This window comes from Hipposideros armiger, unplaced genomic scaffold, assembly GCF_001890085.2.
Source record: "Hipposideros armiger isolate ML-2016 unplaced genomic scaffold, ASM189008v1 scaffold_226, whole genome shotgun sequence".
Lineage (NCBI taxonomy): Eukaryota > Metazoa > Chordata > Mammalia > Chiroptera > Hipposideridae > Hipposideros > Hipposideros armiger.
Genome location: NW_017731576.1, coordinates 2012797 through 2026752, shown reverse-complemented (window position 1 = coordinate 2026752; position 13956 = coordinate 2012797). Strand labels below are relative to the sequence as shown.

At 38.4% G+C, this 13956-nt stretch overlaps 1 protein-coding gene across 5 annotated transcripts in view; it reads right to left on the bottom strand.

Moving 5' to 3' along the window:
* PPP2R3A (protein phosphatase 2 regulatory subunit B''alpha) overlaps positions 1-13956 on the bottom strand; it is a 155852-nt gene that overhangs the window by 81930 nt on the left and 59966 nt on the right. For all 5 annotated transcript variants that reach the window (XM_019654587.1, XM_019654584.1, XM_019654586.1 and 2 more), the window contains 2 exons: positions 13079-13182; positions 7114-7216 (listed from right to left, as the gene is read on the bottom strand). In XM_019654587.1, coding sequence (XP_019510132.1) covers positions 7114-7216; positions 13079-13182 — 207 coding nt within the window. The remainder of the gene's footprint in view (positions 1-7113; positions 7217-13078; positions 13183-13956) is intronic.

Genomic DNA, 13956 nt, shown 5'->3' with positions numbered 1-13956 from the left:
CTGGGATGCTAAGTTATTTTGAAATCCTTTTATCCTTTTAGGTCTTGCTTTTTAGATTTGTTAGTCAGGATCTAGCAGTGTTTAATGTAGGGCTAATTATTTCTCACTACTAAGGCAAGACTCCTTTGACTACTCTACCCCAAGTCCTATATATTATGAGGTTTTCCAGTCTGACTGGTAGGGACAGATACTGTTACTGGCCCTGGGTGACCCACAGGTACTGTTCCCTTTAATCTTGGATAGCTCTTTCTTCAGCTTTGGTTACTTTCCTCATATACAGTCACTGATCAGTACTCTGCTGAATATGGAGGAGTACTGAAGATCTCTGGCATTTTCTCTCTTTGCAATTCTCTCCTCTCCAGTACTCTGACCTGAGAATTCTAGCTACCGTGGTCCTCCTAGACTCTAAGCTCTGTTTCCTAAACTCAGGGAGTCCATTGGACTTGCCTAGGGTCCTTATCTTCATACTGTGGCTTGAAAACTCTCTCAAGGCAATAAGCTGCGACAATTATACGGCTCACTTTGTTTTCTGTTGCTCAGGAACCACTATCATTTGTTGTTAGATGTCCAGCATCTTGAAAACCATTGCTTCGTATTTCCTACTTGATGTTTTTTGTTGTTTCAGATGGGAAGGTAAATCCAGTCCCTGTTACTCCATCTTGGTCAGAAATGGAAGATCTGTTGATTTTTTATGTTAATTTTCTTTCCTCCTACTTTATTGAATTCTTTTATTGTTTGAGTTAGTTTTATCATGGATTCTCTTGGGTTTCCAGGTTTACTGTCATGTCATTTACGAATAGATATTTTTACTTCTTTCATTCAATCTTAGAGGCATTCGTTCTTATGCCTCTAATTGTTTTCTCTTGTATAATTAGCTCAATATTAGAACAGTAGTGCGGATTTGGGCATCCTCACCTTGTTTCTGATCTTAGTGGAAATGCCTCTAATTTTTCCTGTTAAATAAGGTACTGGCTTTAGCACTAAGGTGTGTGTGCGCGCGCGTGCCTCTGTGTGTGTATGCGTCTGTGTGTTTTTTGGCACTGGGGATGCCAAAGAAATGTATACACATGACTTGTATTCATCCTTTGTTATTGGTATATATTGAGTACGACAATTTAAATACAGTTTTTTCCTTTCTTAAAATGTATATGCATTTTTTGGTACCCTCTGTTTATATATTCATGTAAGTATCTCAAATACCTATTATTTTGGGAGGTTTTTTTTTATAAATGGATGTTAAATTTTGTCAGGTTTTTTTCAGCATCTATTGAGATAATCATGATTTTTTTTCTTAGCTATGATATATGATATATATAGATCCTAATACTGAGCCAACCTTGCCCTCCTGGAATAAATCCCACTAGTTTCTGTAAATTCTGTTTGGTAATATTTATTACTTTTTATCATTAATCATGAATTATATACATTTGTTGTTTCCATTTTTTGTACTGTCTTTACCTGGTTTAGGTATCAGTGTTATACTTATTTCATAAAAGAAGCTATGGAGTTTTCCTTCCTTTTCAATTCTCTGAAAAATTTATTGAGCATTAGGACTACCTGTCTGGTCTTTGAGAGTGTGGTAGAATTCCCTTGTGAAACTACCTGGGCCTGGTGCTTTTCTGTGGGGTAGTTCTTGTATTGGTTATCCTTGTAAATGGAAAATAACGTATTTATACATTTAATTTTCACTCTACTCATCTTAGTGCCTTTATTTCCTTTTACATGGGATGATGATAATAGCACTTCTATCCTTATTTCCGTTTCTCACGCTTTTTTCCCCTTTACATTTTGTTGGCAATATGTTGACTTTTACATTGTTTGAGTTGTTTAAGTACTGTTTTGTAACCACAATAAAATTTTCAATAGTTTAAGATGTTATACACTAAAATATTTTACAACCTTTTGACTCTATAAATAGTGGTGAATGGTAGGTAAAGAAGTACATAAGGAATGCATTTTATTTCTTATTGTCCAACGTCCAATGTCCCTTGGGGCATTCAGAATAGAATGTTCCAGGCATTGAGATTAAATAGACTTTCTTCTCTTACTCTCCATCAGTTGTTTATAATCTGTCATATTTCAGTTTGCTTCATGTGTATTTAGAGCAGGACTCTTACACAGTTTTTTCATTTTTCTTGGAGTATCTGATTGCTTTTCTTTAACTTGTTGAATGCTGTGCCTTCATCATACCCTCTAGTTTCCCTTTTCTCAAATATAACAATTATTGCATGGACTCACTCTCTCCCTTCCACTCCCCTGTATGGAGAACTCCTTCACAGAGAAATCCCATCACCTTCTCTATTCTGGAGTGGCAGCTCTTCAGTTGCCATCCTAGGATTTCCCTTCACTGCTTCTCTGAATTGAATCCACTGTTTCCCGGATCTCTTTCTTGATTTGCTTAATTTGCTGTAGTATATACTCAAATACAGTAATCCCCCACTATCTGCAGGTAATACATTTCAAGACCCCCAGTGGATGCCTGAAACCATGGATAGTACTGAACCCTATATATACTATGTTTTTTCATATATATATTATATGTAATATGTTATATACATATTATATATATATATATGTATATATATATATATATAATAAAGTTTACTTTATTTATTTATTTATTTTTAAGCTGAGCCATCCTGCCACCTGTTGGCAGCTCAGCGGCTGCTCATATTGGGCTGGGCATCGAACAGCTATTGCTCAGAGCTCAAACTCTTGAGTGAGCTCTTAACCAACTGAGCCACTCGGCCAGCCCAATAAAGTTTACTTTATAAATTAGGCAAGTAACAGATTAACAACAATAATAAAATAGAACAATTATAACAATATACTGTAATAAAAGTTATGTGAATGGCTTTGAGGCCATTATTAAGTAAAGTAAGAGTTACTTGAATACAAGCATTGCAATACCACAACAGTCGATCTGATAATCAAAATGGCTACTAAGTGACTAGTGGGCAGGTCTAACATATATAGCATGGATACGCTGGACAAAGAGAAGATTCACATCCAGGGTGGGATGGCACAAGACTTTATCACGCTACTGAGAATGGAGCAGAATTTAAAACTTACGAATTTATTGTTTTTGGAATTTTCCATTTAATATGTTTGGACTGTGGTTGATGGCAGCTAACTGAAACTTTGGAAAATGAAACCGGAAAAAGTGGGGGTGGGGGGGCTACTGTAACTCTAGGAAAACAGGAGGTCAACTTTCTGAGTTTTTAAATGTCTTCATTATAACGTCTTCATATTGAATTGATAACTTGGCAGGATGTCAAATTCTGAGTTCAAATCCATTTCCCCAGAGTTGCCAATGAGAATCTAATAGCATCCCAATTCTTGTTCCTATTAAGGTGATCTTTCTTTCTCTCTGGAAGCTTTAAATATCATCTCTTCACAGTGTTTTCCTAAAATTTCGGGAGGACATGTTTATGTGTGCCCTTTTTATTTTTATTATTTTTAAGATTTTATTGGTGAATTGGGGGAGGGAAAGAGCGTTGGGGAATCGGGGAAGGGGAACAGACAATAGCTGTCCTTTTGTTCTTCAATCTAGTTGTGGAGGACATCGCTTCACTGGCCCATGTTGGTATTATAATTGCGCTCTTCCTGAATGATCAGTCACCAGCCTCTGGATCGCCGCTCATGGTGACTCTTGGCAGCTCACGCTGGCTGCCGGCCACTCACGGTAGCTCATGGCAGCCCACTGCAGCTCCACTGCAGCCTATGCCATCGCTGGCGACTCATGGCAGCCCAGCTCCAGGTCGAGCTGTTGTTCACCATCTTAGCTGTAGAGGGCAGTGTCATTGGCCCTCATGTGGGATCCGAACTGGGGTCCTGCTGCTCAGAGCTGGCATCCCAAGCCAGCTCTTAACCAACGCGCCACTCGGCCGGACCCTATGTATGCCCTTTTAAAAATTATTATTCATTATGCTTCCCACTCAGTGGCTCCTTTCAACCAAAAGACTAGTGTTCTGTATTTATTTCATTCTGTGGGCAGTGACTAGAGGGAGCATGAGAGGTTGGGGTGGAAGGATCACACTCTGTTTTTGATCAGCTGCTGGTTACACAGGTGTGTTGTGTTTCCTCCAAGGAGGAAAACAGAAATTTCAAGGGATCCCATTGGGTTCCTGTTCTTTGGACCCAGCCTCTCATCCAGTCTCTCTAATTCTCTCCATCCTGTATTATTTCTTTGATGATTTCCTTCTCTCCATTTTGCCCCTTCTTTCTTCCCAAACTCCAGTTAGTTAGATGCTGAAATTCTTGAATTGGTCCCCTATGTCTCTTCTGTCTCTGTCTCTTTCTCTCCCTCATGTGTGTGCATGTGCATGCATGAGCATTCCAGAGATATCCTTAACTTTAGTTTCCAGGACTTATGTTGAAATTTTTAATTTTAGTAACTACATTTAAAAATTCTAACAGCTTTTTTTGGATTAGCATTCTGTTTTCATAATATTCTATGCTTGTTTATAATCTTTCTGAATATAATAATTCTTTTTTTAAAAGAATTTAATTTTTAGAACTATTTTAGATTTACACAAAAATTGAGAAGATAGTTATAGAATTCCCATATACCCTGCATCCAGTTTCCCCTATTTTTAATACCTTATATTAGCATTAGTTATAATACATTAATATCAACATATTACTATTAAAGGTGATGCTTTATTCATATTTCCTTAGTTTTTATCTAATGGCTTTTATCTGTTCCAGTATTCTATCCAGGATCCCATGTTACATTCAGTTGTCATGCTCCCTTAGGCTTCCTTCAGCTATGACAGTTTTGCAGATTTTCCTTGCTTTTGATGACCTTGACAGTTTTGAGGAGTACTGGTCAGATACTACCTAGGCTTGTCCTTTTTTGGAATGTGTCTTAACATGTTTTATTGTTTGTTTTGTTAGTTTGTTTATGCTTATGAGTAAATGCCAGGCTATACTTCACAATGCCAGGTAAGAAGTCAACTGGTGAATTTTTCTGTATACCAACCTTCAATGAATCCCCATTTCTAACAGTTCTCATCAGATCTGCCAACCCCGACTTTACAGCCTCTCTGGGATGAGCAGCGTGACACAGAGTAGTACATTTCTCTTCTGCAGCCCATACACAGCTCCTTGTTCTGGGCTGTGGTTTCCTTAGCCTGTTTCTACTTTCTATCTTCAAGAAATACTGAAATCTCATATACATTGACTTTTTTTCTCCTCTGTTCTTCACTATCCCATTGGCTTTCATAGGTTTATTCCTTTTTAATTTCTATATTTTAACTTAAGAGGAGTTTCAAAAAATAATGGGAGGAGAATGTATTTATTTAGTCTGTCACCTCTTACCAGAAGACTCCAGAAGTCCACTTCTTGAATAAAAATAAAATTTCTCCTTAAATTTAAGGGAAGGAAATATAAATGTCCACTAACTCAAAATTATAGTTTTGTTGTTATTTGTTTGTAATTATCTTGGTATAGGCTTAATTTATACTCTTGGTGAAAATTTTATTAAAGCTTCTGATGAAAGTCAGGTAAGATCCCCACAGAAAAAGAATTCACCCATATAAACCTTTTATGAAGGGACTATGTGTAGAGCCATGGGCAGGTTATGGAGAACAAACAAGGGAATGGTGAGGCACCGGGGATGAGCAACAGAAGGATGTGTTACAATCCCCAGGGCGAAAGGAACAAGGGGAGGAACAGAGTGATGGGAGCCCAGTAAGTTCAAGAACTGTGGAGAAGCAGAAGCTGTATTACAGAGAGATGTGGTTACTGTGCTGAAGCACAGAGAGGAGAAGAAATGCCAACTTCTCTCTCCTCTGCCCTCCTATCTCTGGCAGTGCTATTCATTGTTCAGACTCAACCAGACGCTAGTCAGAAAAAGATACAGTTTTTAAGAGTCAAGGCAGAACCAAGAATGGATCAAGGGGGTGAGGGTAAGGGGTGGATAGAGAACTGGTATTAGAACTGAATGTTTTATTAGCAATATAGTTCTAATACTTGTGATTTCACAAAATATAAATAGGAATATGTAACATTGGACAATATTACATATAATGGTCTTGATTACATGTAAAAACAATTATTAAGAATCATTCTCATGAGTACTTTTTCAACATCTAGCAGATGATTATCTAAGAATAATCAAGGCCATCATGCAAATTGAAGACAAGCTCGAAGACCCTGAACATAAATCAAAGCCAAACTTCATATTCTGAACCCGAAAAATTGTTACTATCATTAAAAATCTATGTCGTGTGTTAGAAGTCAGGAGTGGTTACCCTAGGTTGGCAGTGACTAGGAGGGAGCATGAGTGGCTTTGGGGGTACTGGTAATGTTTTGTTTCTTGGTCTGGTGCTAGCTACAGAGATGTGCTCATGTTGTGAAAACTCATTGATTGGTGCACTTGTGATTTGTGTGGGGTTTTTTTGTGTGTTTATGATGTATGTCAACAAAACTCTTTTTAAAAAATGATGACAGCCATGAATACAATTTTAGAAAAAACAACTATGTCAGTGTATTTTTCTGCCTTTCTTCGGGCATCCTCACTAATAGTAACAAGGATTTATTGGAAAAACTAAAACAAAGATGTGCATTCAACAGAAATGAAAGTCAGAACTTTGTTTCAGGAATTTATGATTTGCTTAGGAAATGAAATTAAGACATGAAATTAAGAATATTAACAAGCAATATATCAGGCTATGAAGTTAAAACAGAGCCAGTGTTGGCATGTAACTGACTCTCATCAGAAGGCCTAGATATAATCCTCTCCAAGTGGGCTCTTTCTGTTAGAGACCTCTTTCTCTTTGACCTTAATAAAGGTCAACTAGACTACATGCCTGGCTTCAGAATGTGCTTCAGTGATTGCTGTGGGTGGGTGGGTGAGGGGGGCTGAGCGACTCCTTGCTTCTGCTTCAGTGGGAGTAGCGCTGTTTTATCTGTTTTATACTATGGGTTCTGTATTAATTTCCATTTAACGAAAGGATTGTGCTAGTAAAACAAGCTTGAAAACCACTCTTTTAGGAATCTGACCTCTAGATCTGTGTATCTCAACTGACATACTTTGTATGTAAAAAAACTTAAAAAATCTCCAAAACTCTAAGAATATACCCATCTTGAAAAGGAAATGAAAATTACCTGAAGTAAAGGGATAAAATCCTCCTGTTCTAGAGAGCTGCAGCTGGGCTTTGCTAGAAGACAGATAAACTTGGAGGCATCATCATGATGGTTATTCAGCAACCTGTATAAAGAAACAGCTGCTTAGGAAGACTGGCTACTGTGAACAACGACTACAATGTCAACAGCTGGTAATTTCAGTCTGACCTGAAGGCCATTGAGATCAAGAATCAAGTGTTCTCTTTTCAACAATTAAAAACACCAATTTTTTCCCGGCCCGAGCTGAGCAGCCGCTGAGCTGCCAACAGGTGGCAGGATGGCTCAGCTTAAAAAAAACAAACAAACAAAAAAACACTAATTTTTTCCATGCTCTTATTACAATTTTGTCAAAGGGACATCCAAGTAAAAGCTCAACAACAAGAAGGTATATCATTTTTGTAGAATGCTTCTGGGGCTGAGCCTCCAGAGACAACTGCATTAATGCAGGTAACAATACACTTGAAGGAGAATGTCCATTCGGGGTTAGCCCAGAACACCAGGGGCCAGAACTCCAGAGCTACCCACTAGCCAAAGAGGACCACTATGCACCCCGTGACATGTGAATTTCTGTTTGGCCAGGGTGGCAGACATATTTAGGGCCAACCTGAGATGGGGCTTTTGAAATTAGACTTCGAAGGATCAGGCTTAAACAAAAAGGAATACCATAGTAAGTCTTTGAGCTTCAAGAATTCCTCACATCCAATGTCCAATTGCTGGGCATTTCCATTTGGATACTACACTCCGACAGCAAGGTCAAAATATCAAAAACCACATTTATGGACATCTACTTTTGTTAATGCTGGTACCATCCTGAGTTATCTGGGTTTGAAATTTTGAAGTATTTTAAACTTATTTCTCTTCTTTATTCTCTATATCCAATTAGTCTCCAAAATTTCTTGTTTTCCTTCCTTAATCACTTATTGAATGTTAATTATATGCCAGGTACTGTGTCTGGCCTTGAGGATACCTGGGATACAAAGAAAATAAGAAGGAGTTTTGTGCTAAGAAGCTTATAGTCTAATAAGAGAGCTACACCAATAAGGCTATACTCCTGTGCGACAGCCACGACAGCAGTAATAAGCACAGGGTGTCCTGGAAGGAAACAGGTGGCCAATGAGATTCCTGAAAAGGGGAAGTAGGAAAGAAGGTTGCTGTGGGTCTAGAGCAGCGGTTCTCAACCTGTGGGTCGCGACCCCTTTGGGGGTCGAACGACCCTTTCACAGGGGTCGCCTAACACCATCGGAAAACAAAAAGATACTTACATTACGATTCATAACAGTAGCAAAATTACAGTTATAGAGTAGCAACGAAAATAATTTTATGGTTGGGGGTCACAACATGAGGAACTGTACTAAGGGGTCGCAGCATTAGGAAGGTTGAGAACCGCTGGTCTAGAGAGTCACACATACAAATGCCTGGTGTGAGAGTGCATGGAATATTTGAGCAATTACAAGTGCTGGGTTCATAAGAGAAGTGGGCATGGGCATGTAGGATCAGATCCTAGAGTCGCTTTTATGTTAGGTTAGGAAGCCTGGACTTTCGCCTACTCCAGAGGAATTTTAACATGGACAGTGATGTGATCAGATGTGTTTTTCAAAAATATTAAGCAAAAATCCAACTACGGGCCTCAGCATGGATACTGGCAGTGGGAGATGGAAAGGGGCAAATGGTTGAAATAAAAGGACGTGGTAGTTGATAAGTGTGTGGGGGAGTGAGGGAAGGGGTAATAGGGGTAAGTCCGTGATGACTCCCAGGTTTCTAGCTTGGACACCTAGGTGCTTGGAATACAGGACAGAAATACTGGAGACCTGAGGAATATTTCCTCAAAACGATTTGGACAACCATTCCTTCCTTTCCATTTCCATTGTACCACCAAGTCCAGGTCTTATTATCTCATGCTGAGACTGCCAGAAGCGAAGAGGGTTATAACGGCTTCAGTGTTCATCCAACCTTATATCATAGACAATTCTTCATTCTAAAGCGTCCTCTGATTATATAATCCCCCTCTTTCAAAAATGTTCAGTCGCTCTCTACTGCTTATACAAGTAAGTCTAAATGCCTACGTTGGACACTGAAGGCCCTCTGTAATTAGGCTGGAGCCTGCCTGTCTACCTATCTTACACTCCGCTAAATGGAGCTTCCACTCCCGGCTGCCGGCCTGACCCGCTATTCTGAGTGTTTCATGTGCATTCTTGCCTCTGTGCCATTTCTCATGCTGTTCTGCTCTCCTAACATTCCACCCCTCCCTACTTTGCTCTCTGAATGGTGGCTATTCTTTAAGATCCAGCTCATATAACCCACCTCTTTCAAAAAGCCTTCTCTGACAACTACATTCCTTAGTGATCTTTGAACTATTTAATTTATATATATTATTTATAGCACTGTACTGTTAGCTTTCTTTAATCTTGCTGGCACCGAAAGGGAAGGCAAAGTAATAGCTCTTTCTTTCTTTAGCACCACCATAGTAACTTTCACAAAGAAGAGTCTCAGAAAATGTTTGTGATCTAACAGATGTATACTTAAGTGACTTCATTTGTGATTGTTAAAGCTATGTATGATCTTTATATTTACGTATCCTCCTTATCATTCTTCAGCACGCTCAAGGCCCCCAAAGTTACATATACGTTTCAGAAAAAGATTAATGCAATACCTGCTGATGGGAACCACCTCTTAGTATTGGAAAACAGGTGGGTTGATCACAACAAAAAGGCAGTGAGGTCTTTGGAAAGGAGCACTTTATAAAGAAAAGATAGCATTACTATATAAAGCTTGCACAGACGTGACAGAGGAAAGATACTCTGAATGGGAAAAGTTAAATCAGGGCTGGCCTTTTGCAATTAGAAGCATGATATAGAAAGAAAAGGTGAATTACGATTTTCAACCAATGCTATGGCTGGTGAACTCTGTATGGGAAGAGAAAGCAGATAATAAAAGTCGTGAAAGCTGGAGAAAGAAGGTAAACATAGCTATTCCAAACTGGTATGTTCCAGGGCTCTTAAGACAAAATATGGTTTTGCTAATGGACAAATGACATGCTGACATAAAAAGGTAAAAGAAAGTAAAGCATAAAAAAGTTGGAGCAATATTTCTGACTCCATTGAGAAGACCTCTGCCACAAAGCTGGTAATCTAGGAACTCAAACAAAAACGCTGTGGAGCGATGTCTTTCCCCTAAAAATGTCCTGACTGTAAGAAAAATTTATGTCAGAGTACAGATATGAAACGGGCAGTAGGGCAGGGGAAGAAAGGGGGGCAGAGGCAGGGGAACAAGAGCCCACTAAGGTGTCTGTCCACAAACCACTTGGAGGAGGGCTAGGAAGCGTCCACCCGAGAAGCACTGGGACAGGAGGGAAGTTATTTCCCGTTATGCTGCTACTTTTGTATTTGACTTTTTTTTTTCAAATTATATAGAGCCTATTATTGGAGCAAGTCAGCACACACATGTGTATGTCAATATGCTTTAATTCGGCCAGTTATTTTTTTGTACTTGAAAGTTGTAATACACTAGTTTGGTCCAAGTTGCTCTATGCAAAGGGTACTATTCGTAAAAAAATTACAAAAATAAACACATGTCTTTTTCAAGGTCAGTGTGGTAAGGTAACTCGTTTAGTTGCTTAACCTCACCAAATAGCCATAATCGGAGTCTCCCTTAAAGCACCCTGGCTTTTAAAAGACATTTTAAAAGCTCAGAGAGGCGCTTCCACTAGAGGGCGCTCCCACCATTTTAGTATCTGGTCAGAAAATAAAGCTTAACTATAGCCATACATTTATCTATTCATAGAATTTAATGAAAAAAAAAAAATAGGGATAGTTGCTCATGCTATATAACTTCATAAGCAGTTTCCTGCAGTTCCTAAAATGAAGACTTGTGCTTCATGTCTTTTTCTTCCTGCAGAAATCTCTTTTCCCTAGAGATAAAATTAAAATGATTCATCTCAATAAAGGAATACAGCTGTTGCGGCTGCTGCTCTATCCAAAACCATAAATGTCCATCCTATCTCAGTGACACACAGTCTTAAGACAAAAAACCTGGCAGTTACTGTCCTTAACATTATGCAGTTAATTGCAGGTAAATTAAGTTGGATACTAGTTTTCCTTTGCTATGGTCAGCCTCAGGCTCACAAACATAGGGCCCTAGAATATTCAAAACAGCTCAGAATATAAGTGGTTACAGTTCTTCTCTCTGGCTCTAATCGTTTGTAGAATACACTTTTTTTCCCCCCAATCTCCAAGCTTGTTCAGTTTTCTGTTAACTACCATAATTCATTTCTTGCTGCTTTCCCAGATTGTTAGATGGTCTTTGCTAAAAATGCTGAAGTCAGTGGCCAAAGATACCTTGACAAGAGCTGCGCAACATCCCTATTCTTTCTACCCCTGGCTCATTCTCCAGCTGCTGCCTTTTCAGGGCCTGGCACCTACGAGAACAAAAGCAGCTGGCTGAATGAAAGCTAGAACATCTACACATTTTGAGTTCTTGAATTCTGCTACTGTTATATGATGATTTAAAATAACAATAATTCTAATTAATAATAGACCATCGGACCTCCCAGCTGAAGTCCTGGCATTAATGGTAGGGAAAGGAGAGAAAATTCAAGCTAAACCCCAGTGTTCCGGCCGTAGGTTCTACTTTCTTCCACCAGGTTCTAGGCTGCCAGAACCACCCCATGGGAAAATGCCAATTCCTTTGCTGGTTTATTCCTGGATAATTAGTGCTTTTTTGCTATTTCTAGCCTCCAACGAATTCCCTTACTTTTAGGATTGCTTATCTACACAGTAAAAGCAAAAAACATTTCTTAGACTTTATCCCACGGTTTTCCATTTGGTATAGGGGAGGTGGAATGGTGAATATGGTACCGAGTGTCATCCCAATGGTGTATGAGGAATGATTCTCCTATGGCACTTTTAGTCCTTGGCATCTGGACAACTTAGAACTATTCCCTGTAGCAAAATGACTAAAATCCACTTGGAAAACACGAATCATTTGTCATTTTTAGCTGTGGTGTTGTTCTTTAAAAGAAGTCCATTAACTGGTAGTCTTATATATGCTGATTAATTCTACTGCAATGAATGAAGAACTCGGTCCACTCAACTTGCTGCTAGATTTAAAAAAATAAGAATACATTTATTAATCACCGACTATGTTCTTAAGCATTACACTACTAAGGGCTTTTAGGTGGCATAAAGGGATTAGAAGGCAGAATTCTGCTGCTACTGTATGTGGATTTTAAATAATGATGATGAAGGTGAATGGCATTTCCCAAGAGTTTACCAGGAAGAGTATCTAGGCCAGAAAAGGTGAGAACATATATAAAGAAAGCTGATCAGTTAAAAGCGGTAGATGGGGCGAGCTATGACATTCTCTTAAAAGGTATAAATATATTAAGAAATAACTTTTAAAGAAGGGAGGAAAAAAGAAGAAAGCTGGGCTTGAAGAAAACTTGTCAGGATGTAAAAATCCAGGAATGTCCTGATAAATGTACCACTCCTTTGTTCCTTAACTGGAGCTTTCAAAAATTAATGACTAAAATTGATTAGAATTCAGTTATTTTTAATAACTCAGCTAGATATAATTCTAAATTGGATCATATGAGAATGGATGCTGTATTATCATGTGAAACATATGGTCTGCTCCCTTTGAGAGTCTTTACTTTTCTGTCACCACTACAAGAGTCAATTCCTAAGGCTGAACTTTAACAACAAAAACTAAACAGTTTTTAAACAGGTATTTCTGAAGATCTGTCTTACTGATTAGAGACATATAAGATAAAGGCTTATGGAAAGAATTTGTGTGTGGGTATATATGGTTGTGAATCATTGAATTTTACTTGTTGAAATAAATGGTAAAGAAAAAATTAATCAATAAGTAAAATAAGTGAACTTTATAAAGTATGTCAATAGGACCAGACGGTTCTTTGCCTAGCCTCAGAGTTAACTGCTCATATACTTACTTTCTCCACATGGCAATGAATGACTGTGCTGTCACAAATCCTGTCTTCTCTCCCCCTGCAGCCCTGAACATGGGGGCTTTCCAATAGAGAGGACAGCCACAGACCTGCAAATAAAACATAAGGACAGTGTAAGGGGCAGTGAAGAGATGACATGGCCAAAGAAAGGGCCTTTGTGGCTTTTACTCTTCGTGCCACAGTGGACAAAAGGGCCCTTGGGGAAGCAAAACCGGGACAGAGGCAAATATACCAGCAAGGATAGATTCAGAGAGAGACAGAGGGGAAACCAAATAAGATGATTACATGCTTAATGAAGAAAATGGAAATCCATTTACTTTTTCCCCAAGTTCACTTATAGTGATGTTTCTTTTCCCCTATCCTGATAAAGCAACCAGTCTCCCTTCCAACTACTCTTACATCATATATTTTCTACCTTCTAAAAAGAAAAAGAAATGACTGAATGTCATGGTTGTATATGCCCTTCCTTCCTATGGCAGAGAAATACAGCCACCTTTATTACTCTGTCACTTAGTCTTAATACACTCAACCACCTATGTCTTCCCCTCTCTCTTTTGCTTATTATGTTACTAAGCCCCAAGTTCAAGAACCAGAAAAGCCTACACTGTTCAAGAAAATAGCTGTCAAATCTAGTTAAATGGCTATAATTCAGGAAAAAGATGAAAGGTAAAAAATCAAAATGCTATAATTTATTTATATATTAAAAGCTACCACAAATGACTACATATTATAAAAGCCTTAGGAAGAACTGAGAATAAATATAAAACTACAATACCCTAAAAGGTAATACTTTTTGTCTTCTTCAATAAAAAGCTCTTTCTTTCAATTAGAAAAAGTATTCTTACACTCTTATAAGAGTTCTT